Genomic DNA, 26,909 nt, shown 5'->3' with positions numbered 1-26,909 from the left:
AGATAAATCCCATAGACTTGCTGAGAGAGTCATTCCCAGTTCCAATAAATGGTCCAGTGAAGACATAGATAGGGTCATGTCAAGAATGTCTTCTTTGGCTGATTTTTATGATAAAAATCCAGAACATTTTCTCTCGTATGATCCACAAGGGGCCACACCCTCAGGCTCTACTGATCCTATCCCCCCCGAGTAAGAAGGCCCGGTTTGAAACTCCGATGAGGTCCGAACCCTTCGAGGTACAACCTTACGCAAGACCATACTCACGGTATCAAGGAGAGGCTTCCTTTTGTGAAGACCAAGAATTTGGTTTGATGGAAGAGCAAACTGGGACGGGCTACTATGGGGATGATGAGGACCAGGAGGAAGTAGAGGATGACCCGGAAACATACAGAGTAGATTCCCCGGTAGAGAACGAAGCCCCGGTTACCGACTCCCCGGTCGATAACCAACCCCTCCTAAATGAGGTTCTCGCTCGCGCAGCAGAACATTTCCATATTGACGCCGGCGGTGTACAGGAGGAAAGGGACTTCGCAGAAGAGTTAGTGGGAGAAAGGAGGCCGGTTGCTCAGACCATCCCTATCCTTAAATCCATTCAGCGGAGGATAGATCATTCCCTGGTGAACCCAAACCTCACCAGAGCAGTCAATCCCAGGGTTGAAAAACTTTTCAGGGCAGCACAATCTGACCCTCTCTATATAAGAGGACATCTGAAACCAGACTCCCTAGTTGTCACCAACACTCGTAAGAGGGCTGGCACACCCCTGTCTTCGTCAGAAGCTCCTCCCGACAAGGAGAGCAAAAAACTATACGGTTTCGGCAGGAAGGTAGCCTCAACGTCCGCCTATCAAGCAAGGATTGCTAACTCCACCACCCTGTTGGCCAGCTACAACTGCCATCAGTGGGAAGAAGTTGCGGCTCTCATAGCCTCTGCTCCTGAACCATTAAAGGGCCAATTAGCTCGGATTTCCACAGAGGGTAGAGCTGTGTCTGGTTGCATTTTGAAAGCAACCTTCGACGCCGCGGACAGCGCAGGCAGATTGATAGCAGGAGGTACTGTTATCAAGAGACATGCGTGGTTACGGCAGTCTGGTTTTAAGGCAGAAACTCAGGCATCATTGTTAGACAAACCGGTGGAAGCCGATCTGTTGTTTGGTAAGGCGGTCGAAGACGCACTGAAAAATGCCAAGGACGAATACGAGACACTCAAATCCCTTGGCCAGTTAACCAATAAACCCCCTAACCAGAGAGGGAATAGTAATTTTCGTCGCCCACGCGGCCAAAATTCCCAGAGAGGATCTAACTATTCCCAGGGGCAGGGTACACAATGGAACAACAACCAACAGTTTACCCAGGGTTATGGCAGAGGTAACAAGAGAGGTTGTGGTAAAGGCAGAGGCAGCCCCAGCAAGGGAGGCGGCACGCCTTCACCAAAGCAGTGACGCTCAGATCAGGGTTTCTTCTCACGCAACCCCAGTAGGGGGACGCATTTCAAACTTCACCCAGGCTTGGGAAGGGATCACATCAGACATATGGGTGCTGTCAACAGTATCCACGGGATATTGTATAGAGCTACTGCAGCGTCCCCGGAACCATCCTCCACGACAAAGAGTACACTCCTTAGAACATCAGAAGATTCTCCTCGAGGAGATCGCCATTCTTCTACAAAAGGACGCGATAGAACTCGTCCCAGGACACCAGGTAAACAAGGGTATTTATTCAACTTACTTCCTTGTGCCAAAGAAAGACTTGACAATGCGCCCAGTATTGGACTTCCGGCCTGCCAACAAGTATGTCAAGCCCCAAAAATTTCATATGACCACGCTACAAGAGGTAATCCCCCTCCTAAAAAAGGGGGATTACATGGCAACCTTGGGTATGAAAGGTGCTTATTTTCATATTTCCATGTTCCCAGCGCACAGAAAGTACTTGCGCTTCAAGGTGGACAGTCGCCACTACCAATTCAAGGTACTGCCCTTCTGTATAGCTTCAGCACCAAGGGTATTCACCAAGATACTGGCGGTGGCGGCTGCACACCTACGCAGGGAGGCAATCCCAGTGTACCCTTATCTGGACGACTGGCTAATAACGGGGGAAACCCCAGGAATTTGCAGGACAAACATTCAAAGGACTATCGACCTCCTCCACGAGTTAGGCTTCTCAATCAACGAGAAGAAGTCAAGCCTGGTGCCAAGCACCTCCAAAACAATTCCTAGGAGCAATCCTGGATACCCAGGAGGGGTTGGCCTTTCCTTCAGAAGAAAGAATTCGGAATATACTACTGCAAATTCCGCTATCAGTCCGGTCAACAAATAACGGTACGCAAAGCAATGCGTTTACTGGGCATGATGGCGTCATGCATTTACCTGGTCCCCCACGCGCGCCTGCGCATGCGTCCCATGCAGGAATGGTTGGCGAAACAGTGGTCTCAGGCAAGTGGTCAGTGGGACGATCTAGTGGTCGTTTCGCCAACACTGGTACATAGCCTTCACTGGTGGACAAGAGAAAATCTCGCACAGGGGAAACCCTTTTACGATCCCGAAGCACAGGCAGTAGTCACTACAGATGCATGCCTGACGGGGTGGGGAGCTCACCATCTCCACCACACAGCTCAGGGTCTCTGGTCTCACTCAGTGGCCAAGAACCACATCAACCTGCTAGAGCTTCTGGCAGTATTCAGAGCGCTTCAGGCGTTCGAGCCCCACCTACTAAACCTGTCAGTGCAAATCCGGACGGACAGCACTACAGCCATGTTCTACCTGAACAAGCAAGGAGGGACTCACTCGCCAAATCTGTCCAAGCTTGCCCAGAAAATCTGGATATGAGCACTCAGACGGAACATCTTCCTGTCATCACAACATGTTCCAGGGGAGCTCAATTCCCTAGCGGATGCTCTGAGCAGAGACTCCCTCCGAGAGGAACACGAATGGGTTCTTCACAGAGAGGTCGTAGAAGATCTCTTCTCTCAGTGGGGTTTCCCCACTATAGACTTATTCGCCACAAGCGAAAACAGACAATGCCCAGGATTTGCATCCAGGTTCCCCCAACCAGACTCCCAGGGGAACGCCCTGTGGATGAACTGGTCAGGGATGTTTGCGTACGCTTTTCCACCAACTCCTCTCATCAGGAAAGTAGTGAACAAGATGAACAGGGAGTCGATGACGCTCGTCCTAGTTGCTCCCATGTGGGCAAGACAACCGTGGTTCCCACACCCATGCAGGATGGCGGTGTGCGAGCCCATCAAACTTCCAGCCTGGTACAACTTCTGTCCCAGCACCAAGGCCAAACAGTGCACCAGCAACCCAACTCAATGAACCTGGCAGCATGGCTCCTGAGGTCATAGAGTTTGGACACCTCAATTTACCACAGAGGTGTATGGACATCCTAAAGGAATCTAGGAAACCAAACACAAGGCACTGTTACTTTGACAAATGGAAGAGGTTTGTTATCTGGTGCCAGAGTAGACAAATCAACCCAGTTGATTGCACTCCTTCCACTATTGTTACATACATGCTCCACCTGCTAGATGCAGGATTGGTTTTTAACCCACCCTTCCTCCCTTCCGAGAGAAGGTGCATGATTGCTTGTAGTCTTACCTTTCTGTCTATCTGCTTGGATTATCTGTACTCACGCTACTCCTAATGCTACCTCATGTCAGAAAAAATACAATCTGAGGATCCTAGACGCGTGAGGGATCTTGGGTACAGTGGACGTCACACTAGGGATAGTATTACTGGCACGCCCTGTGTCGACGCCCATTTTCGAGTTTCGAAAAACAAACTGTAATACACCGCAGCTTCCACTAGATGTCGGCCTATGCACAGCATGTGAATCTAAGCAGATACAAGCATCAGAAATACGATTACGGTGAGTAATGTATCATATATATATATATATATATATATATATATATATATATATTGCAATGCACAAGTGGGTGCTAGACATAGGCGTGCATACTAAACTGTAGCATTAGTGCGGAAGAGGCAGAGGCAGTGTGTTCTTAGCCCCAGTCGTTAGTTTAGTTGGGATACCAGTAGGGTGGTGTCCCCCGCTGTGTTCTAAGAGAAGTACTAGATGTGGGGTAGCCTGAGATCCAGGGATGGAGCTGGGCATCAGTTGGGGTTGGGTAGGGTGGGGTGGAGGGAGGGAGTGGGAGAGTTTGAAAGGGTGTACACAGTTGGGGGTGGGAGGGAGTGGGGATTGGGGGATTTGCAGTGTTATTTGTTGGGGATCCAGCTTACACACATGCGCGCCTGTGCTTAAAGCGGATGACGGGAAGTTACAATGGAGGGGACTAGGTATGGTCAAAATATGGGGGACCTTAAGATAGTTACCTGGAATGTCAGGGGGCTGAATCGTTACCCGAAGAGGAACAAGATTATGATTTATTTAAGAAGGCAGAAAATGGATATAGTCCTAATACAGGAAACCCATCTCACGAAAGAGAAACAAGAGGTGATATAGAGGAAATGGAAGGGGACCATCATAGGTGCAACGTACTCAGTTTATGCCAGAGGGGTGATCACTTGGGTAGCACCACATGTCCCTTCCCAACAACTACAGACCACAGTGGAGGCGGATGGGAGGATGGTGGCAATAAAGGGATTGATAGAAAATGGAGAAATATGCATTATCAATACATATGCCCCGAATCAAGACACAGTGGCTTACTTCAAGACCCTATATAGTAAAATGAGCCTGTACCTGGGGGGTGCAGTGATATTGGGAGGAGACTTTAACTGCATGTTAGACCCAAGGGTAGACAGGTGAGACAGGAAATCAGACAAACCCACCCCGCTGCCACAACCCTAAAGACCCTATTGGGAGACCTCCGGCTAGAGGATATGTGGAGGCTACACCACCCACATGATAGACAGTATTCGCATTACTCTGCCCCACAGAACTTGTACACACGGTAAGACTATATTTTTGCCTCACAGGAGATGATGGTGGAAATAGTGCGATCAGAGTACAAAGCGAGGGTCCTCTCAGACCACTCGCGATTGGTCTTAACATGGCAATATCTGCCTCCAAGGGCTAGGATCCCAACGTGGCGACTCAGAGCTGAAGCATTGACAGACAGTGTTCAGGGAGGACCCGAGAGAAGAAATTATAGAATACTTTGAAAATAACACTGGGAGTGTTGAATCGACCGGCACTCTATGGGAAGCATTCATGGTGGTGATGAGAGAATCAGCTATAGCCAAATCCAAAGGGCTGCAGGGAGGCGTACTAAGGGAACTGCAGAAGGCAGAGGCGAAACTAGAGACCGTTTTGGATAAAGGAGGTAACTCCTGGGAGGATGCTGAAACTATAAATCAATTGCAGCAGGAATACACAGGGCACTGGGAGAGATTGTGCAATTTTTAACTATAAGAAATACATAGAGAGGCAACACGCGGGGGGAGACAAGCCGGGAAGATTGCTAGCATGGTTGTATAAAAGTAAGATCCTCAGACCAACGATCAGAGCAGTAATGGGGGAGAGTGGGCAAATATTGGATACCGAAGAGGGCGTGAACTGAGAGTTCCTTGAATTCTATAAACGATTGTACGGGACATAGGAGGTGGTGAAGGTAGCGAGATAATGGAAACATAAGAGGATATTGGCCTGCCATAAATAAGTGCCCAAGAGCCAGAGGACCTAGATGCCCCAATTACATTGGAAGAACTAGAAGAGGTGGTTGAGCAACTACCCACCAGCAAGATCCCGGGAGCAGATGTACTCCCCAGTGAGTTTTACAAAATGTGTAGGAAAGAAGTGCTCCCCTCGCTGCTCGCAGTGTTAAATGAAGCATTTGAAACAGGGATATTACCAGAATCCCTGAGAGAGGCGATCATTATCCCACTCCCCAAACCTAATAAGCCAAGCGCGTACTGTGGGTCGTACAGACCGTTGTCGATGCTGAACCAGGACAGCAAGATACCCACGGCTGTGTTGGCAAATAGAATGAGACAGGTCCTAAGCAGATTAATACACCCTGATCAGTCCGGATATGTCCCGTGCAGAAGCATCTCAGACAACCTCAGACGACTTCACCGGGTCATAGGGCACACAGTAGGAGACTCGAGCGAGATTGCAATTATATCACTAGATGCAGTGAAGGCCTTTGACTCTGTCAAATGGCCTTGGCTGATGGCAGCTCTAAGAGAATATGGGATGGGACCGGGATACCTTAAGTGGGTGAAATTACTATACAGTTCACCGCTAGCCAGAGTTAAAACGGGAGCAATCATCTCGGAGAGGTGGCAACTCAGTAGGGGCACCAGACAGGGATGCCCTTGGTCCCCAATGCTGTACATCCTGGCATTGGAACCACTGGCGGTATACTTGAGACAACAATACGAGGAAGCCGGTATTTACACAAAAGGGTGACCACACTTGATTTCATTATATGCAGATGACATGTTACTATACTTGAGATACCCTGAGGAAAATCTTCAATACATTCTAGAAGCAATGGAGCGATTTGCGTTGCTCTCTGGCATTGCAGTTAATCCCAAGAAATCGTGTATATTCCCCCTGGGGAGGTATATAGGGGTCCCGCAGGAACAACTGCCAGTTTTAAATATACCGTGAGAGACCAGCACGTTCAGATATCTGGGGATTGACATTTATCACACGGTGGAAGCAGAATATAAACGCGCAACACCCAGAAAGCAGTAGTGAGCCTTGAAAATAGCATGAGGTTCTGGACTAAGCTCCCCTTGACCATGATGGGGAGGGGGGCACTGTTGATGATGGTCATATTGCCTAGGCTACTACATTTTTTGGGAACATACCATATATGATACCAAAGTGTTTATTTGTCAAACTCCAGAGCATATGCAGGGCCTTCATTTGGCATGGAACTAGGAACAGAATTGCCCTATGGAAGTTTCAGAACACGTATGATAAAGGGAGTATAAAACTGCCTAATTTTGAGATCTATTATTTGGCCAGTCAACTGCAACATGTGGCCAAATGGTTAACGGAAGACTCGACATCATAGTCCAGACTGTTGAGATCGGAGTGTGCCCTGTTTTTTCTGAAAGAAGTGACATGGCTGCCCAAACCTGAGCTAAAAGGGCACCCGGTGGATGTTGGAATTGGGATGGAAGACATGGCGCAAAGCTCGTCAGGTCATGGGGACTCCAACCCCATGTTCTCCGCAAGTGCCGCTTGTGGCATTGACAGGAGGAGACATGCAACTGAGGAAGACGATCCGTAGGCACTGGGAACCGGTGGGGATTGCAACAGTGGGAGACATATGGCAGAAGGGGGAAATAAAGGAATTTGGGGTGCTGGCAGAGGAAACGGGTTTACACGTAGGGCAGTATATTACTTCTACTAGAATGGTACGGAGGATCAGAGAGGCGTGGTCTTAAATAATACTGGAAGATCAACCTGACACGGCCATAGAAACGATGTATGATATAGCAGAGGTAGTTCATGAGGTTTCTCGAATCTATGAGCTGCTGATGTCCAGGGTGGGAAAGGAACTGGCCCAATTAAGACAAGCCTGGAAAGAGGAAGCCGGGGAACTCATGAGTGACGGGCTATGGGAGCGGGCTCAAGGGTACCATAAAAAAGTGCCTAGGAATGCGAGGCTACAACAAATACAGCTATATGTAAACCACAGGGCATACATGACCCCCCCAGAGGATAGCTCGGTTTAAGAACGCTGAACGACAAACCTGCCCCAAATGCGGGGAAGAAAACGCAGGGATGACACACATGTTTTGGGTATGTCCAGAAATTGGGAAGTTCTGAGGAGAAGTAGCCCACCGCTTAAATGAGAAAGGGATCAAGCTAAACGTTGAATCAGTGTGGGCATGCATGGTAGGAGGGGTTCCCAAGGCCGCACCAACTTAAACATGTGAGCAAGCTTAAGGACTTGGCATACATACTTGCCAAGCGCAGAATTGCCATGGGGTGGAAAGCATGCAACAGACCGAAGGTAGAAGTTTGGTGGAGTGACCTCCAGAAATGGACTGAAGCCAAAACGGCAGTATGGCATGAAGCGGTCAGTAGGGGAGGGGAGCAGGAAGCAGAAACCCTGACGGCCTGGAAACTTAGTGTTCACATTGTATGGGTCCACCCAGGACTGCTTAAGCGATCAGGAAACTTTTGAGAATACGGAAAGGAGGAAAGAGAAGCAGAATGCGAAGTGGAGTAGGCTCGAATTGGGGGGAGGGCAAGGGCTAAGCGCTGGATATTTAACGATATGTACATGATGTTAAAGTATTATGATATGTACTGCTGGTTTTGTTGATTGTTGTACAAACTAATAAAATCGTTTTTTAAAAAACATTTATTTTGAAGCAGATGTCTGTTTTGATAAAACAGTATTGAAGTTGAAGTGGTGCTAATAAATCCTGACAAAGACATTTATTTTAAGGTTAATGATGTTACAAACTATTCATTATTGACAAAAAGAAGCTATCTAAAGAACTTGCCTACAAGGAGACGGAGGAAAGTGTTATATAATTGTCCTTGGAATACAAATTGGAACTTCTAGTTATTAAGTTGGATTAGGAAAAGAACTGAAGTGGAACCTTTTTGTAATGGTCCAGGATTTCCTTATTCTTAGTGAACAGTCAAAGACCTGCTTAAATCTGGAGAAGGGGAATTCACCCAGGTTGTCAAAAGAAGCAGCTATTATGTTATAACTATATTGCTCTGTTGTTAAACTGCCATATAATTCCTTATTGATTTGGTGTGTATATAAGTGTGAGGGACAGAAACCATTTGGTAAGTGTTTTCCTTTAGTTTATTTTAGGCAGGGAAATCCTTGTCCGGGTAGGGATAGTGAAGCATTTATTCAATCTTTTTGATTTAAATAAAATGGCATTTGTTGAAAAACTTTCATCAAGTTGTCCGCCTCACATTTCTGACCCCTCACACTAGCTTCAGCAGGTTTACTTTATATTTGATTTTGTAGATTTGTGTAGACGAGCAGCTGTGTGCATCTGCAGGAGATCCCGCATCCCTTCCTCCCGTGTATTGGAAACATGAGATTATGCCGTGTCTGACACCACCCATAATACCAACACCTCAACAAGTGTTTGAAAGGAGATACCCATTGAGACAACCCTATCAAATGTACCCCCGACGTGAGGTAAATCCTGAAGGAATATGAAAGGAAGTCAACCAACGAATTAATGATGTCATAAAGAAGTGTGTGTTACGTCCCGATATATCAGCTGAAGATGATGTATGGATCCTGAAGAAACTAATAACGAAGTAAATAATCGAGTGAGCTTTCTAATGTAAAGGATGACGATCACACGTGCACAAAGTGCTTCAGAGGGACAACCGTTCAATAAATGTACAGTTGCTGAAACGCAAGGTAGATGAAACTGGATATTGGTTTCATGGACTTAGTAAGCCAGGACCATGAAACAGCAAATGAAAAACTATGTTGCAGCAAGAAAAGCTGGCTCGTGGAGCTGTGTGGCGAGGTTGTCTGGCCTGAAGTAAAGTTTCTAGAAGTCAAGGTCAGCTATTTACAATGGAGAAGAACAAGTGCGTGGTTGATGAATCCTCTCACATCAAGGTATAGTTAAAGACTCATGAGATGCCAAGTTTTAATTCATTTAGAGCATTTAAAAGCTGCAAAATGGACTTCATTGCGGTCTCCTGTCACGTGAGCCAAGGATGGAAATAGAGTTCAACTTGAAGTTACAGGCACAAAAAGCGAGTGGCTTCACTCACGTGCATTCTCAAAAGCAAGGATACTCTGCAAAGCCAAGTACAAAGACAATTTCATGGCAGAAGGCATTCGCGCTGAGAGATGCTTGGCTAATTGGGTGGTGAGGCAACTTCATGGCCTACCTACCTGCATCTGGGTCTTGGCTAACGTGCTGCTAAGTGAACCGAATGTTCCAGACAACCAATTATATTAGCCCATATAACGAAGGACCTTATATTTTGAAAACCAATGAGAAACTGTGTATCTAATGTTTCCAAAATGACATGTTTGTTAGAGGTAGGCATAAGTTGCCCACCTGATAACGTGCAGCCAATAACAATCCTAGCTCCTATAGAAAAATATACTTGGATGTCTCCCTTAACCAATCCCGACCCGCAATAGGTTTTTCGTTATTACCACATTGTATGATGTCACTCTGACGCATTATTGTTGAATATAACAGGGCTAAATATGTGCGTCAAGGTAAGTTACTACATATTCTACGTGAAGGATTGGATGGAGGAAATGTGGAGGCCTTGAACATCTATCAGAAGAATATCCAGTGTCTTTTTTGAAAGAATTGGGTACTCCCTCAAATGAGAACATGGGGGGGGGGGTGGTTCTAAAGTCCTTGAAGGACTCCTTGGAAAAGTGGGATTGGACCATCAGCAATGACAGGGTTGCCGAATTAAGCTCCCTGTGTACTTCTGCTAAACTGCCCTTCCTGTATAAAAAGCCTCAGTACTACCTGAAGCTGATGCCTTCCAATTTATTTTATTTATTTATTTGCATTTGTATAGCGCACTTGCAGCCCATAGGCATCGAGGCTCTGTTACATGAAAATGTATGTAGACTTGATTGAGTGGAAGCAATGACAAAGGTGAACATGCTTGATTATATAACATAGGTGAGAAGACCGAGGTGAAGATGCATTACATGGAAAGCATACATTTAAGCAGAATTGTAATCTTGTACGAAGGCATTATGATTTAGACAAAAAGAGTAGTTTTAATAGCTTTGCAGAATGCTAGGTGGCAGTCTATTTTCCAAGGATAACCAGAAAATATTTCTGGACATTAGACTCAACCGACTTAATGTTTTGGTGGTATGCGGCGCCTGGTCAGGAATTCCTATGGAAAGAAGGTTCTGTAGATTGTGCTATGATCAAACTGAGGTTTAAACATTTAGACACGTGCTCACTGGTTGCAAAAGTATGAGTTCCATCTATGAGATTATGACCTGGATTATATTGCTAGTGAAGTGAACATTTCTGGTTGAGATGTTTAGCAGGTTGGAATAGGAGTCTAATTATTGCAATCATTCAAATATGGAAGGTGGCGAATACTCGTCTAAGGGAATTTGAAGGCAATGTGAAGTTACTAGCTGAGTTAGAAGTGTGTCGTGATCTATTAGTATGCTGCGTCCTATTTGATTTCTTTGTCTTAACTGTATGTTATGTTTTTACTATTTGGTCTCTCTTTCTGCAATTCTAATATATATGAGAACTTTTTATGTGTTGCTGTGGAATCGAATTACAAAGAATATTTTATTTTATCTTATCCTATATTTCTATTGTATATCTTTGGAATCTCTTTGTAATATTCTTTTAATGATGTTAAGTTTGAAACTGTATTAATTGCTCTGATATTTGATATATTTGTGAAAAGTTCTTTTGAGCCATAACACAAAAAAAAAAAAAATTCTAAAATGTTATAAAAAGTATGTCTTTTGTGGAAGATCGTTGAGAGACCGAGTGGTCGTCCGTTGATGTTCGTTGTAACCTCCCTGTTTTAGATAATTGTTAATAAAACAATACTTCGCCATCTTCCTGAGTCAGTTCCTTTATTTGAATAAGAATTACTCTGGTGTGATCCCATCCATTACATATGCATGTTACAAAAGGGCCTTAAAATGCAGAAACCTGCATCTGGGCGCAGATGGCACTTAAACAAATGACAACTGTAAGGAACTCATGGTGCCAACTAAAGACAGACAAAAGTCATACCAGTTCAAGGGTGTTTATTAACCTGTTTAAATGTGTGCGAAAAATGCCTATGCTGAACCTAAATCTAAGATGGGAGCAAGCTACGACCATCAAATAATAATAAGGCAGTCCTAGCAGAGTCTTGGCAAAATAAAAGGGCCTATACTAAAATAAAAATATTGCCGGGGTCTCTCTTCCCCACGTTTTTTAGCACGGGAGAAGGTGGGACTCTTGAGCACAGCACACTCCTGGGCTACTCCAGTACGAGGCTAGTTGCTTGTAGCTATATCTGGACCTTCGGTGGCCAAGTGTGTTTCCTGAAAAGTCTCTTTCGTCCGAGGGACTGATACATCAAATTTACAAAAGTTCCTTTCCGGTTTCTTCTGTAGGATGAGGACTCTTCACCCCTGGATCCCCCTCAACCCGGGTCCGATCCTCTCACTGTGTTAGCCTCCCTCCGTCTGGTTCACTACAGCCTTTCACTCAGCAGAATTTCACTTGTTGTCTTCACAAGTCGCAATCCCCTTTTAAACTATCTTTCACTGTGGACATCCCTCAGCCGGGTTCACTGTTGTCAACACAATGTTCACGGATGCGTAACTATTCCCCCCACTTCGCAGGCATCCCTCAGTCGGGTTCACATTTACCAATTACACAGTTCACTTTACCACAATACAGAATTCACTTCCCTTAGCTTTCTCCTGGCATCCCTCCGCCGGTTTCACATTGCCATCTTAGCATCATTCAGCAGAAAGTTATTCTAGACCCCTTAGGTTCTTTTCTTACCTAGGTTCGGGTCTTAGCCACCAGTCAGGCTTTCCACTCAATTCTTTTCTCGGTGTTCTCTGATGGGTTACTGTCTATCCTAATTCGCAGGGATCCCTCAGTCGGGGTTCACACTTCCCTCATTTTCACAGTTTACTTTGTTTTTGCTTTCTCTTGGCATCCCTCAGTCAGGTTCACAATTGCCTTAACTACGTGCCAAAGACTTTTGTCTATATAAGGGGATTTGGCTTGACCCTCGTATGACCACTTTGACATCTCACGCCAGCCTCCCCTAAGGCCTCTTGGTACTTGTAGTTTCTACGACAACCAATGACGTTCGACTATGCACTGTAACTCTGATGCCAAGTACATACACAAAAAGACCTCTGTATCTTTTAATCTTCTTAAATGTTTCCATTGCAACCTTAAGTGTACACACCGTCCGGTTCCATCAGGTTTTACTGACTCACCGGCTGTGTTGTATTCAATGGCGTTTCTCTTGCCGCTGGAGTCAAGCACGGTACCACGATGGCAACCTCATCTCCACGCCCTGGCTATCAGTGTGGGAGGGTTCCACGTACCGCTGACATCCGTCACACCATTCTCCAGCTGCCATTCCCGGTCTTATGTTTCTTTTGTCAGAGGCTGGATTGAAAAGGGCAAAGACAATTCCCTCCTTGATGTCCTTTCATGTCTCGCCGCCTTTCTCCTCCATTTGAACTGCCGTCCTGGAATGACTGCTTCCTCGTACGGTTGGCCTTGCTCTCGTGCTCCACCTTTTATCCCTATGGGGAAGGGAAAGGGCTGTCAGGTGTGTAGTTATTGTCAATTGCCTGACTCTGCCTGGCCCTCGTGTTGGGACATGTCAGGTAAACAGCCCTGGTTTTAGTACTTTGTCTTTCACAATTTAAAAAAAGTGTGTCGGGAAAGGGTGCGGGGGTAGAGTTTCTGAATATGCTACGGCGTAGGATGGGTAAAAGGTGTTATAAGGAAGGGGATACCGCATCTCATCAGTCGGCGTCCCACTTCCACTCCCTGAGGAACCCCCATCCATGTGATCCTCCCACATTAGTCCACCCCAGGAACTGGATCCAGTAGTGATGGCTGTGTCCTGGCTACCTGGATGACAGATCCCCAAGGACTAGCAAGTGAGACACCTTCAGGTTTCTCATACAACACAGAACTTAAAATCTTTATAAAAATCAATAATGTTATATGAATGAATGAGTCTTCAGTTGCTTCCTAAATGTACTCGAGGATTCACTTTGTTGTAGGCTATCAGGGAGTGAGTTCCAGGATCGAGAGCTTGTAAGGTATTCACAGAATGAGCATACAAACAGTAATCAGTAACATATCTAGGCCATGTATTTCCTCATTTTTCACACAGTATTGATGTGATGACAGTTCAGAATGGACGCTAAAGGCATAATTGTAACACTTGCCCTCAGGATTATCTCTCGTTGTGTGCTATTCATAGACTTTGAGCAGTAATACTCTCCAGCTTTTTTGGAAATGTCATTTTCTGATATAACTCACCTTTTACCATATGAATGCATCACCATGTTCTTTACCTCTTGTATGCGTCCATCAGTCATCCACTATTGCTTGTTGATGCCGTCTGCCGTGTTCTATCAAATACAGATACGTTAAACAGTAAGAGGTAAGGTTAGTTCTTAGCATCAGTCTTGTCAACCCTATTCTTTATTTTTTGGTACCACTTTTTCATGCATTTTGCACTGCACAGATTTTACTTACTTGGCCTCTTCTGAGTTTGGTTCTGCCTTACTGGCCACATGCTTTGGCCACCATTCTGGTAGAGAATGTTTTGGCCACCATTATGGTAGAGTTCTACAAGCAGATTATACTTGCCCATGTTCACACTGACACTAGCTATAAATCCCAAGTGGTAGGTTATCCCACAATCCTGGGGGAACACATCGTCGGTTACTTCCCTACCACACCACTTTGTTCGCTCTAGTCCACATGTCCACATTTTTCTCCTTTTCTGGAGCTACCTCTGCCAGTCCTCAAGTTATTTGGAGGGTAGAATAACATACTTCACTTGCCTCTGAGGCATTAACGTAACGTCTGTACCAGGGAGTCGTAAGAATGGGCAACATCTTTTAGTCTCATCTGCAAGAGTATTTCCTTGGCTGACATCATTTGGGGCTTAGTGTTCAAGACTCTTTAAGATCATTGATTCTTTTGTTAACTTCAGTGCTTTCAGAAGAGCATTTACATGCAGTGCATTTTTGATTGGTGTGCCTGCAGCTGCTAGAAAGCCTCTTCTTTCCAGAGCATCCCGTAATCGTGCACCATTCCAAATGCGTCTGTAAAAATGGTTAGCCACTTGTCTTTTGCTGTAATGCAGCAAGATCAGCTGTTTATGCTGAGAGTGCACCTGGAAGTTATCCACTTCCAATTATAGCGTGTGCTGTTAATACCATGCAACACTTTTTTAATACCCCTTTTTCATTCCTTAAACCAGAACCATCCACACATAGCTCCTCCAGTGTTTCTACTTATTGAGTGCTCCTGTGGTTAATAGACAACCGTGTTGCTCCTCATCTTTAAGGCACAGCAATAGAGGCTGGATTTAACACTGAACATGGTCAAAGGGTTACATTGGCTGAAGTTGAGTTCATATTTAGTCCGTCTGGATGCTAAAGAATGTTGTTTGGGTATGACCATCAGTGCACCTACTGCATGTGGCAGTGCTACGATAAGGGATAATCCTATCACTTCTTTCTGAGCTGTGCACTGCTACAGCAGCCTGCCACCAGCCACTGACCACAAGCATGGAGGAAACCCTACTGCTACACAGTCTAATGCTGTACTGTAGTAATGGATTGGTTGGCCTTTATCAACATGCTTTTGTGTCTAAAATGCCTGTACATATTTCTCTTTTTCATAGTATACAAAATAAATGTCTTTTAGCAATAGTGCAATCCAAGTGCAGGTGTGCTGGTCAAGGCTTGTTTTATTTCTACAAAGTCTTTCTCTGCTTCATCTGACCATTTAACAGTTCGAGCATATGTAAATGAGACATTTCTTACAACAGGTTCACTTATGTGGCATACGCCTAGTATGCACTGACAGCAGTACCCTGTGGCCTCCAAAAAGCATCTTATTTGACTAATTGTGGTTTGTTTGGAACATTTTAAAATAGTTTCTACTTGTGTGTTTGTTATACTCCTACTCCCTGCTGATATGTGATGCCCAAAATACACCTTTTCTTTTCAGTACTGTAATTTTAGCTTGAAAGCTTTCTGTTTTTGTTTCTGCTAACAGTTAGTCAGAGTGGGTCTTGTTTACATGCCTCATAAAATGGCGATGCAGTCAGTAGGTTATCCTTGTATTTGTACCAGTACCAAACCCTTCTGAAAATTGGATATCATCCAGAGCTTTCTTTAAAATCTGGAAGAAGAGAGTTGGTATGATATGGTATGGCATTTATAACACACCTATACACAGGTGTCTCTCTGTGTATCCCTGTGTAAGGCAACACCATGCATACTGTAACCCAGAATGGGTAAAAGAGAACACGTGCGCTGTGGATGTATAGGAATTGAAAATATACCCAAGCACAAATATACGATCATGAAGCATGTAGTTGATGAGGTAGGCAGGAATACATGCAATACAGTCACTGGATTTGGCTCTATTAGGTATGTGGATAAAAACCCTGCATCTACTTCTCATAACTCTTGCACACAATGTCATATATCCCTTCTTGGCTTCTTAATGGACAAAATGGTATTGTTTCATGGGCAGGTGAATATTCTGTTTTACAGCAAACCACCTAAATGCCACTTCTGCATCCAGTTTTAATGGATACTGGGGTTTCCTTGGTAGAGGCCTATTAGTATCTACCTGAATGTGCCCTGGTTCTACTGTATCTTCCTTACCTCATTTTTATGCTGCAACTATAGTTCTGGGGGACACTTGACACTAATTTCTCTAACTAGCTGGTGGCACCTAATCTTCCTCACACCTCTTTTCTTCTGTAACTTTTACTCTCTGCAGTGACACCATTACTTTATTTTTGTGTACACCTGGTATTTCTAAGACAGCTCCATCTGGATTACAGTAAAGGGTGCATTTCAACCTGGATAAAAAATATCTTCCCAATAAATGTACTGGTGACAAAGGACTTAAAAAGAATGTGTATTGATCGGAGATTGCACTGCTGGCTATTGCCAAGGGTTCTCTCGCTGGTTGAAGCAAAGCATTATTTCCATTGTCTACAGACTGCTCCCTTTTCTGAGACAATGGAATGAATGTTTGGGAGACATCTTTACTCTTGATCGCTGAATGATTTGCCCCGGTTTCTAAAAGACCCAGTATCCTCTTCTCATTAATTCTACCTGTTAATACTAAATTTCACAATTGGCCATCTCAATCTAATGGAATTAATGTATGTAGGGAGATGTCATTTTCCCATAGCATCCTTAATTAATTTCTTTGTTGAATAGACCGCGGATGAATCGTTTTCATGTTCCCGCTTGGAAAAGGAGGGGTGGAGGGCCTCAGAGCTGAAGTCTATTTGGCTGCACACATGCCCAGTGACCCTGGTTGGCAATAGTGATACGATGTATTGCTAGTTCCAAAACCAGTATTTTGTTGGTTGGGGGCACCACCTCCACAACCTCTACCCCTTCTCCTTGGCTTTCCAGCTTATTTTACAATGACTGGTCCCCCACCACCTGCATTCACAAACACAGCTCGCCCCTGCTGTAAAGATTGCAATTGAAGTGACCTCAGTTTGCACCCCTTAACGTCTTTCATTTTGATTGTGACAAGAAAAACAATTATTTGACAGAAACACAAGTTCTGTGTGGGGTTTTCTTTGCCAGCCAACATAGTTTTCAATTCTGCCTGCATCTTAAGCAACAACCCTTCACAACCTCCTGCGCTGTTTCGGCCTTCTTATTGTCAGCAGAATGATATGTAAAAACAATCTTTAAACAATTAAGATAATCAGCACGAGACTTGCATTTCCTTTGCTTAGAATTACTAATCTTTCACTAATCTCTCTTTCTTGGACAGACTATTTTCTGCAATTACTCTTGCAATTTTCTCTACCGAAACATCTCTCGCTTTTAACAATTCAACACCAGTGCCCCTGTCCTTTGCAGACCAACCGCTCTCTTGAATCAAACATTGGCCTGAACGGGGGTATAAAAGCAAGTGGGAGAGGGATATGGTCTGTCAGATATCCGAGGGGTAACGGACAAAAATTTGGGAACGGGTCCGTAAGGTCTTTAGGAATGCTCTGTTTCAATTTATTCAATTTAACATGGTACATAGTCTGTGACCCCTGGCCTGGCGGGGAACTGGCACATGATATGGGTATGCACAGTTATTGCACAGTATTGGAGAGAAGTGATGTCCAAGATTAACAGGCTGCTAGACTCCAGCTTTGAGTGTAACCTGAGAATGTTTGAGGGGTATTACCCCATGGGGGGAACAATATAAAATACGAAATCGAAATCGATTGGCCCGGTTTATGTTAATACTAGCCAAATAGCAGATAGACTTTGGCTAGAAGAAGCCCCAAGGTCGGTCAGTATTGGACTGGATGGAAGATGTCTGCAGGTGGGGGGATGGCAGAGTTAGATATTTTACAGAAAACCCGAGCAGGAGGAAGGGTTTGCGGTGGACTGGAGCCAGATGTTAAATGATTTGTGTTAATCAGCAGACTTGAAGCCCCCATGAAGGGAGGGGTTGGGGTGATAAACTGTACAGAGGTGTGGGGCGGAAGTACTGGAGGGCAGGGGGAAGGATTGGGAATACTGGGGATCCTTAAAGTGGGGGGGGGGCGAACGGAAAGTGGTTGCTAAGATCTGTTCTTGACCTAATGTTGATAACCACCTGTTATGCATCCAGTTTTGTGGTCTGTATACCAATGGAAACTCAAATGAATAAATGTTTAAGAAAACAGGGGAGATGTGGAGGAAAAAGAATGCCGGGGCGGTTGCTGCTGGGCGAGGGGTTGTTACTGTTTGTTGTTCATGCAAAATGCCAATAGAAATATATTAAAACAATTAAAAACATTGGCATACCTCAGCTGGCATTATCACTCATGAGCTGCATGTCGGCCCAAGGGTATAATACTGGATTACAGTCCTTATCTCTCCAGTAGTTTTTTCTGGTTTTCTCCAATCATTCGAAATGCTGTAGACAAATTCCAAGCTGCCATGGAGCATGTGTCACTACTAGCACCATCAGCACCCACCCCTGCTAAATGTCTTAGTGGGATTTGTAATTGTGTGTTTGCTGCATCATAGATCGCACCTGCAAGGGTATGGGATGGACTTATCAGGGTGACCGCACTAGTTCTTCGCCTGGCCCTGAGCTGAGGTCTTATGCAACATGCCTGTAATTGCGGCATTATGTGGCTGCCCTTGCAGGGGGCTATGGGACTGTACTTGTGCTGTGGGAACCTTCACCAAGGGTACACATTCGACATTGCTATTATGCATTAGGCTTGAAGCATGTAGCGTTTTAATAAGATCTTTGCCTTCCTCTTCTTCCTCCGCCTTCCCATCTTTGCCCTTTTCTGCCAGTTTATGGGTATAGCAATGTAATCGGGTGATACAGAAGAAGCGAAACAGACTTCGCTCCTCTCTTCCCCTTCCCTTGTTTCTTTAGTTTTTCTATTTTTTTTCTTAGCTTTAAATGTGTGTCTTCTTAATCTAGGCACCTCTAACCTCTTTGAACCTTCTGCACACCTCTTCAAAAAGGCTTCCCACTGCTGGTCTTCTCTACCTGCACTTGTCTTCCAAAGTATGTTGTAAATTCAAAGTTTAATCGGGTCAAATGACCCATCTACTGGGATTGACCCAGTCTGTCCGCTTTCGTCATGGAGTTCAATTTCTCACAATACCTCCAGGTCTCTGGTTGGTAATTGATTTGTTTGTTTGATTTATATAGCTCACCAAACCCAAGGATATCTGGGCGCATTGCATAGGTTTACAGATTTGCATTGGCATGGATACATAGGTTAATAAATTTACAATTTACATTTGGGTAGTTACAGACAATACGGATCATATATACAGGAGGAGGCATAGTATAATACAGTAAGATACAGAAAAACATAATAACATAAATTGATGTTAAGCACAGAGCAGCAATGTAAAGTAGTTGACAGTAGAAAAGAGGCTAGCCTCGGCCAAACATTGGTCCTTAGCCGAGAGCCAACTTATGGTATTTCTACTGAAGTTGGTAAAGGATTGGTCCGATCTTGGGGAAGGTGGGAGGGCGTTCCAAAGCTGAGCCGCCATAACAGGGAAGCTGCTCCCCCCTGCCTTTTTTAGTTTGTATCTGGGAACTACCAGGCTGAAAGAGTTTGCCGACCTAGTAGGACGTGATGAGGATTTTAGGCAGATTTTCTCGGTTAGGTATAGTGGGGCAGCCTGATTGAGACATTTGTACGTTAATGAGAATGTTTTAAGCTGAATTTTGTCTTTGATGGAGAGCCATTTATTCTGTCTCCTCGTCTCTGAAATGTGTTTTCTCCTTGAAATGCTTAGAGCAGTTCTCAGTGCATTATTTTGGAGGATTTGGAGTTTATTGACAATGTACTTACTTGCCCCTAGATATATTTACATACAATATGCAGCTCTACCCCTATCTGGATAGTTTGATTCCTTTGATTGACTTTATACCTATTCCTAAACCTCAGCAATTGCACCCCCTTTCAGTATTTGTTAATATTATTCCTACTCTGTCTCAACAAGACAAATCTAAATGAAATGAGGTTCATATCACGACCAGCTCCTGCCCTCAGCATTTTTGCTATTCTGGCACTGCCCTCGGCTCCCTCTAATTTCCCTACCAGCCTATAACCCAAAACGTAATATTCTGCATTGGTTTCTTAATTTTCCCAATTTTATTTCACTAAGTCCCCACCAATCCAATATACTCTGCTCATCCCGCTTATACCCATGCTGTTCTTAAATAACGCAGGCTTTCTGCAGTCGAAGGAGCAAGGGCAGCCTTCACATAGAGCCCTCCTTCGAAACTCCTTGTACAGTTTCTAATTAGCCCTCTTGCCTATAGATTGTGCACACAGGGATTTAAGGGCAAGCAGCCCGTTTCTTCATTTACCCTCTCTGCTTGGCAGGGCAAATCTGAGGTGTGACGGCACTAAGTTGGCAATACCCATAACCCTCAACTTATACAACGTAGGCAACCCAGCAAAGTTATAGACCGGATTTATTTCCAGAAAGGTATTAAGAAATTGACAGGGAAACTGACATAGTATCCTCAACCCAAAAATATGACCCTCAAGTACAGAAACCCCACTGTCTTTATAGTGTTTTACAGACTGAGCCATGTACAGAAAGAGTCAGTAAGATATATTTAGTTGGTTACATGAACAATGCACTTCCTAATGTAACATTCTTTGGCCTTGTTGGCCATGACTTTACATCACCATTCTGGACCTGTACAATTCTGTTCGATTAACCTACGACTTACACTGCGCTTCTAGAGGATCTTTCCATTATACGTAATGCAACCTGTTCACGGTAGAATCAGCGCCCTGATGCCCTTGAGCGCTTTACAAATGCTAATAAATAAATAGAATCCATGTGATCCCCATTCCGGTTCTTAGTCGACTAACCACACCGTTGGGGCATGCTGCTTGACATACCTCAGCCTCAGGCTTACATCATTCCCGCACAGCCTTATGAGCTCTTGTGTGCATGGTAAACACTCAAATCTCTTAGTGCACTTCCTCCAAAAAACATGGCTGCAGTTACTGCATCATTGCCCAGTAATCGCTGCGGTTCTGCTCTGCCTATGGCTCCTTCATGTCCGTTGGCCATCAGAAATAACATTCTGTTGGCTACCAGAATGCTCTTGCAATTCTTCAATTGGATTCAAAGAGGAAGTACTATGAAAGGTCATCTTACCGCCAATAGATATGAGGTTTGCACTAGTGGATTCATCTTTCCCATTGCTAACACCACCACCACCAGTACCATTAGACCCAGAGGCCTTCGTACATCTTAGAAAAATACCTCAGTGCAAGAGGAGATGGTCAGCCACTGGCAGAAATGGCAAAGCCACAAAGAAAAGTAGCAACTTAATTAAGAAATTATTTAATATCTAAAATGTGCTAATTAGAGATCAAGCTACATGTTCGAGAGAAGTTTCTGTCTGGATTTGGATCCCAGCGAACATGTCCAACTAGGGCAGGCATTAGTTTGTGATCTATTCAGATACAAATGGTAATGGGCAACATTCACCTCCTTGTCCTGTCTTCCCTCTGGTGGCGGATCTAGCAGGGTACCCGGTAAAGACATTTTTACTGTGAGGTTTATTTAAAGTTAATTCAGGCCCATCTTTCCCTATTACAATGGGGTATTCCCTACCTATTTTATTAACTAAGGTGCTAGTCAGTCAGTGTAAATGTCCAAAACAAGTCTGTCCATTCTTCAAATAAAACCTATCTGACCCTATCACTAATAGAACTAACTAAGACCAGGAGAATGTCCTTCTGTGTTCAGTGGCAACAGTGTTGATGCCTCGTGAACATCGGTTCTAGGAACAGCCCTGCCACCTTCTGGTGTCTTATGTACAGGGGGTTTCCCCTGGTTCTCTTTGTGTCTCTCACTCACCTCTCCACCCTCCCTCTGCTCGCTGCCCTCTCTCGCTGGTTCTCTGGCATATCATCCCTCATCAGCCTCCTCTGCACAGTTCATTGGACAGTCTGATTTAAAGGGATATCCTCAGTTTCTTGTTGATGATTTTGGTTTATTGTATCTTCATGAAACTGATAACACTCTAGTGTATTTTACAAGTCCATATAAGCCATCATGTGGAGGGCCTCAGGGAGTGCCTTGCGAGAACAGGAGTCCTTGTCCCAAAAGTGGGAGTTCCTCCCGGTGAGGTCTCACTTTCCTCAACCCCTAGGTAGGGTGTTGGGGAGTGTGCTCACCTACTTAGAGCTGGAGGGAGGCTCCCCCTTGAGAAGAAGTGACGAGTTCCCTTGATTCATCACACCTGAGGGAGGGGGGGGACTTGCTGGTCAATCAGTGTATATGAATTTGAATGAAGGTTCTTTGAAGTAGGAAAAGTAGGTATTTTCTAGCCCTACTTCTCCATCATGTGCATCATAATTAAATTCCTAATAAACTTCTCACCTCCCCAACTAATAAAAATCACAAAAGGAAAGTAGTGTCTAATATCGAGAGATATTTTTTCTCCTTCTGCCACAGAAATAAACTGTCACTGAACTGCATGAATGGAAAGGGACTACTATATTTTTCTCAGTTAAAACCGATCCGTTTTCTTTTACTATTTTTCCTATGGGACCAGATTGGTTAATGCCTCTGTAAGAAGCAGCATACATTTTCCTTATGGACTAAATATAGTGAAAAAACAAATAGAAATCCAGTTGCACCATTTTTATTTGTTATATGGTATAGAAATTTAGAGATATATATATATTGTAATGAAGTGTTTAGAGGTCCCAAGATAGGCAGAGCTATTCGGTTGGTGTGAATTTAATGAAAACCGCATGATGGATTAAGTAACTTTTCCTTGTATGTTAACAGGAAAATATGCTGAGCATTTTACAGAACACCTTTTGCAGCATTGATTATTGGGGGTAGTAGAACTGAATCAAAGCAGCACATTCTAATGATTAATTTACATTCTAGTTCTTTACATGTATACAATATGTGTTTAAATGACATGCCCCTAATGTTTCAAGCCAAATAAATGACGTTTATGTATAGTGGGAATTTAATTTGCTTGCATTACAAATGGCAAACCTTGAAGTGCCTATGTTCTACCCCTTGGAGGTATAGGAACTATGTATGCAATTCAAAAATGTTCTGTTCTAGTTACAATTCTAAATTCTGTGTAGGCTTGGGTGATCTTTCCTTTCTTTTTATAATGTATGCCCAGTGTTTGTCAAAACAACATACTACTGATGAAAAAATCCTGAAAGTGGTTGAGCTGTCTTTTCATGTTTCTTTTTTTTTTAACTGATAGCCACGTAAAGTTTTAATTGTTTGTCCCCTATATTCCTTTTAATGCTGATTTCCAGAAAAGATTGAGGAAGTGGTGTACTATGATACATATGAAAGTGTGGAAGCAATGTTTTCCACTGAAAATATGGCTGCATCTCTTCATCTACAACAAGAAGAGTTGAAGAAGCTCCACCAGAAAGTTCGACATATGGAATCGAGGCGCGGGCGCATAGCAGCTAAAAAAGCCTACCTCAGAAACAAAAAGGTGATAGTTTGTATATCCTTTACAAATGTGTGCTAATCCTTGAACATTCCATAAGTTCTTTAAATAGTCCAAATTGACTTGAGTTTGTTTTCTCCTTCTATTTTGTAGTTTTGCTATGCTGGTTTTCCCTTTTATTCATTGAAAGGGGAGTTTAACATTGTGGGTGAATGAGCACTCCTATCACCAGCACCCACATTGATTGTTGGTGTTGTCCTGCCAGGTATCCCCTAAGCCAATAGGCACCCCAAAAGAGCATGGGTTCCTATTAGGTATTCACAATGCCTTGCAAGCTCTGTTGATAGCGGATCACAAGTGCTGCTGTCCTTGGCTCTGTGCCATCTCGCAGTAGCTCTTCACTCTCAAAGGAATTGCAGGAGCAAAAAAAGCAGACCTTTGCCACTCTCTCGACACAGCACCTCGCTTTCAAAACAGTGGCGTCTCCGTCTTCTACTTCTTCCTCCTGCTTCTTCTTAATGACCCACACCTGAAAGGCCTTTACATGTTTATAGGTCCTACTCAGGTGTGGGTCATTACAACCACTAGACTGCACACTCCAGTTTTGTAACTCTGGGCCCCTCTTCCTCGCCTCAGTACTAAGCCTTGAAGTCTATAATGTTCTTATTCATCTTAATATTATTTAATTCACTCTGTTTCAATGATTTATAGAATGTACATTTAGGGAAAGCTTTCAAAGGAATGAATGGTTGGTTCTTGGTTTGATAATGCAAACATAATGCAGAATTATGTAATGTAGAATTACATTATGTAGAATTATAAATATCAGAAGTAGTTGCATTAACTCCCTGACACTTGCATATATCATTCCCGTGTTTATCGTAAGGGTTTTCACAACTGACATTTTGGTTCATTTTGGGAGGGGAAGCCTTACTATGACAACACGCCATTAAGTATTCAGGTATTGGAGAAACTTCATCCTTAGAATTGGATTAATACAGCGTGTCTCCTAATGGAGTCCGCATATTCCATGGATTGATTGATTGATGTGTATAGGCACATTATAAATAACCCAAGTGATTCAAGGCTCAACCAGGCAGGGAGGGGGAAAACCGGGGAGAACAAGACAAACTATCTTACTAGGCCTAGTATCATTTAGATCGTGTAAGTGCGCAGACGAGAAGTGCACTGAGTGGAACAGTGACCTGGGTTAAGTGCAGGAAGGCCGGGCCTCCAGGGGGAGCATGCCCAGGAAGTGCAAGGAAGGCCAGGTGGCAGTGCAGGAGGGCCTGAAGGCAAGCGCTAGGGACTGCACAGTGAGGGTGGCGGGGGCGTGGCAGGTGTCCTATATGACTCATAGGAGCACCAGGCAACAGTCATCATAACAGTAGGAGGAAGGGAAGGATTGATTGTTTATATAGCGCCTATACACAATGTGTTTCAAAGAGGGAAGGCAGAGAGAAAAGGAAGGTGGCGAAAGGTTAGCACGAGAGAGGCAGAGAAAAGGAAAAGGAAGAGGAGACAAGGAAGGTCTTGAGGAGCTTCCGGAACTTAAGGAGGTCCGGCTCACGGTGGAGAGTGGCTGGGAGGTCATTCCAGAGGGAGGCACCGGCAGAGGAAAGAGATACCACCCAATCTCTGCTTGGAGAAGCAACTCGCGTGTAGACAATTGGAGGTTGATGAGCAGAGGGCTCTAGAAGGAAGGTACTTAAGAAGAGACCGTTGGACATAGTGTGTGCCCTGGCCCCAGAGGGTTTTGAACGTGTTCCTTGCAGCCACCGGGAGCCAGTGTAGAGATTTCAGAGCCGGAGAGATGCAGTCCCTGGGTTTGAGGCCAAGGAGAAGTTTTGCGGTCCTGTTTTGGATGAGTTGCAGAGGGCCGAGGGTAGGATTAGGTTGATTGAGAAAGGGGCTGGAGACAGTGAGCGTCTGTGGGAAGGTGAAAAATGGTAGAATACCTCCTGAGGAGGTGCCGTTGGAAATGGGACTTTTTAGAGACGTGTGTGATGTGTGGAGAGAAGGAGAGAGTGGAGTTGAAGATGACTACAAGATTTTTTGCCTCACAAGAGGGTGAGGGCTCAGGGCCAAAGGAGGCCAGCCAGAGTGAAAGGGGGAAAGCAGGAGCAGGGGGTCCCAATGAGAAGGATCTCTGTTTTACTGGCATTAAGGCAGAGATCATTAGAGGCACACCATGGTCAGTAATGAGCGAGGAGGAGGCTGAGGGTAGCCTGAAAGAGAGCTGCGTGTCATCTGCATAACACTGGAAGCTAGAGGAAAAAGTAGAGATCAGTTGGGCCAAGGGAGCCAGATAGACATTGAAAAACCAGGGTGAGAGGATAGATCCTTGGGGAACACCACATGTACAGAGTGTGATGGAGGAGAGGAAATGCACCAGTTCAACTTGGGAAGGTCGGTCCAAGAGGAAAGAGGATAGCCACTCCAGAGCCTGATCCATGATGTCTAGGGTATCTCAGAGACGGGTGATCAGGATGTTGTGGTTAACAGTGTCAAAGGGAGAAGAAATGTCAAGGAGGATGAGGACAGAGGGAGAGTTAGAGTCAAGGTTAGAGAGCAGGTCTTCACAGGTGTTCAGGAGAGCAGTTTTCATGTCTCTGGCTGCTGTGAAGCCAGACTGATGGTCATGAAGACAACCAACAGATTCAGTGTGGAAGGTTAGTTGGGAGATAGCCAATTCCTCCAGGAGTTTGCCCAGAAAAGGTGTAATGGAAATTGGGCGATAGTTTGCCGGGATGTAGGGGTCGGCAGAAGGCTTGTTGAGCAGGGGGTGCACAAGAGAGCGCTTCAGAGGAGAGGGGAAAACTCGGGTTTGACTGGAGAGAAGGGTGGAGAAATCTGGTGTGACTGGAGAGAGAGAGGGAGGAGAGGAAGAGGGGTGCAGGGGTTGGCCAAGGAGCGCCTGAGAGAGGTGGACGCAGGAAGGGGAGCAGATGACGGTGAGGACAGGATGTCCTGAGTTTTTGTAGTGAAATGAGTGGCCAGGGCCGAGCAGGGGTCCTGCGTGGGCTTGGTAGAGGAAGATACTGCAGTAGGATTGGCCAGCTCCTTGCAGATTTTAAAATGTTCGGCCGTGTTATTAGATGCTACGGAGATGCAGGTTTGAATGTAACTCTTTTTAGAGAGGATAGCCTATATTGGCTTCGAAGTAGGCGGCAGCCCAGTTTGTCAGAGGATGAACCTGAAGCTCCCCATGTCTGTTCAGCTGTTCTGCCCTTGCGTTTTAGGGTGGCCAGGTCAGAGTCGTACCAAGAATTGGAC

The 26,909-nt window shown here is 44.6% G+C and overlaps 1 protein-coding gene across 1 annotated transcript in view; it reads left to right on the top strand.

Annotated features, from left to right (window-relative positions):
* JMY (junction mediating and regulatory protein, p53 cofactor) overlaps positions 1 to 26,909 on the top strand; it is a 1,013,065-nt gene that overhangs the window by 480,011 nt on the left and 506,145 nt on the right. The window contains exon 6 of the mRNA XM_069627416.1: positions 23,491 to 23,678. Within this exon, the coding sequence (XP_069483517.1) occupies positions 23,491 to 23,678 (188 nt within the window). The remainder of the gene's footprint in view (positions 1 to 23,490; positions 23,679 to 26,909) is intronic.

This window comes from Ambystoma mexicanum, chromosome 6p (genome assembly GCF_040938575.1).
Source record: "Ambystoma mexicanum isolate Mex_15411 chromosome 6p, UKY_AmexF1_1, whole genome shotgun sequence".
NCBI lineage: Eukaryota > Metazoa > Chordata > Amphibia > Caudata > Ambystomatidae > Ambystoma > Ambystoma mexicanum.
The sequence above is the reverse complement of the archived record's forward strand: the minus strand, read 5'-3'. Positions and strand labels throughout refer to the sequence as shown.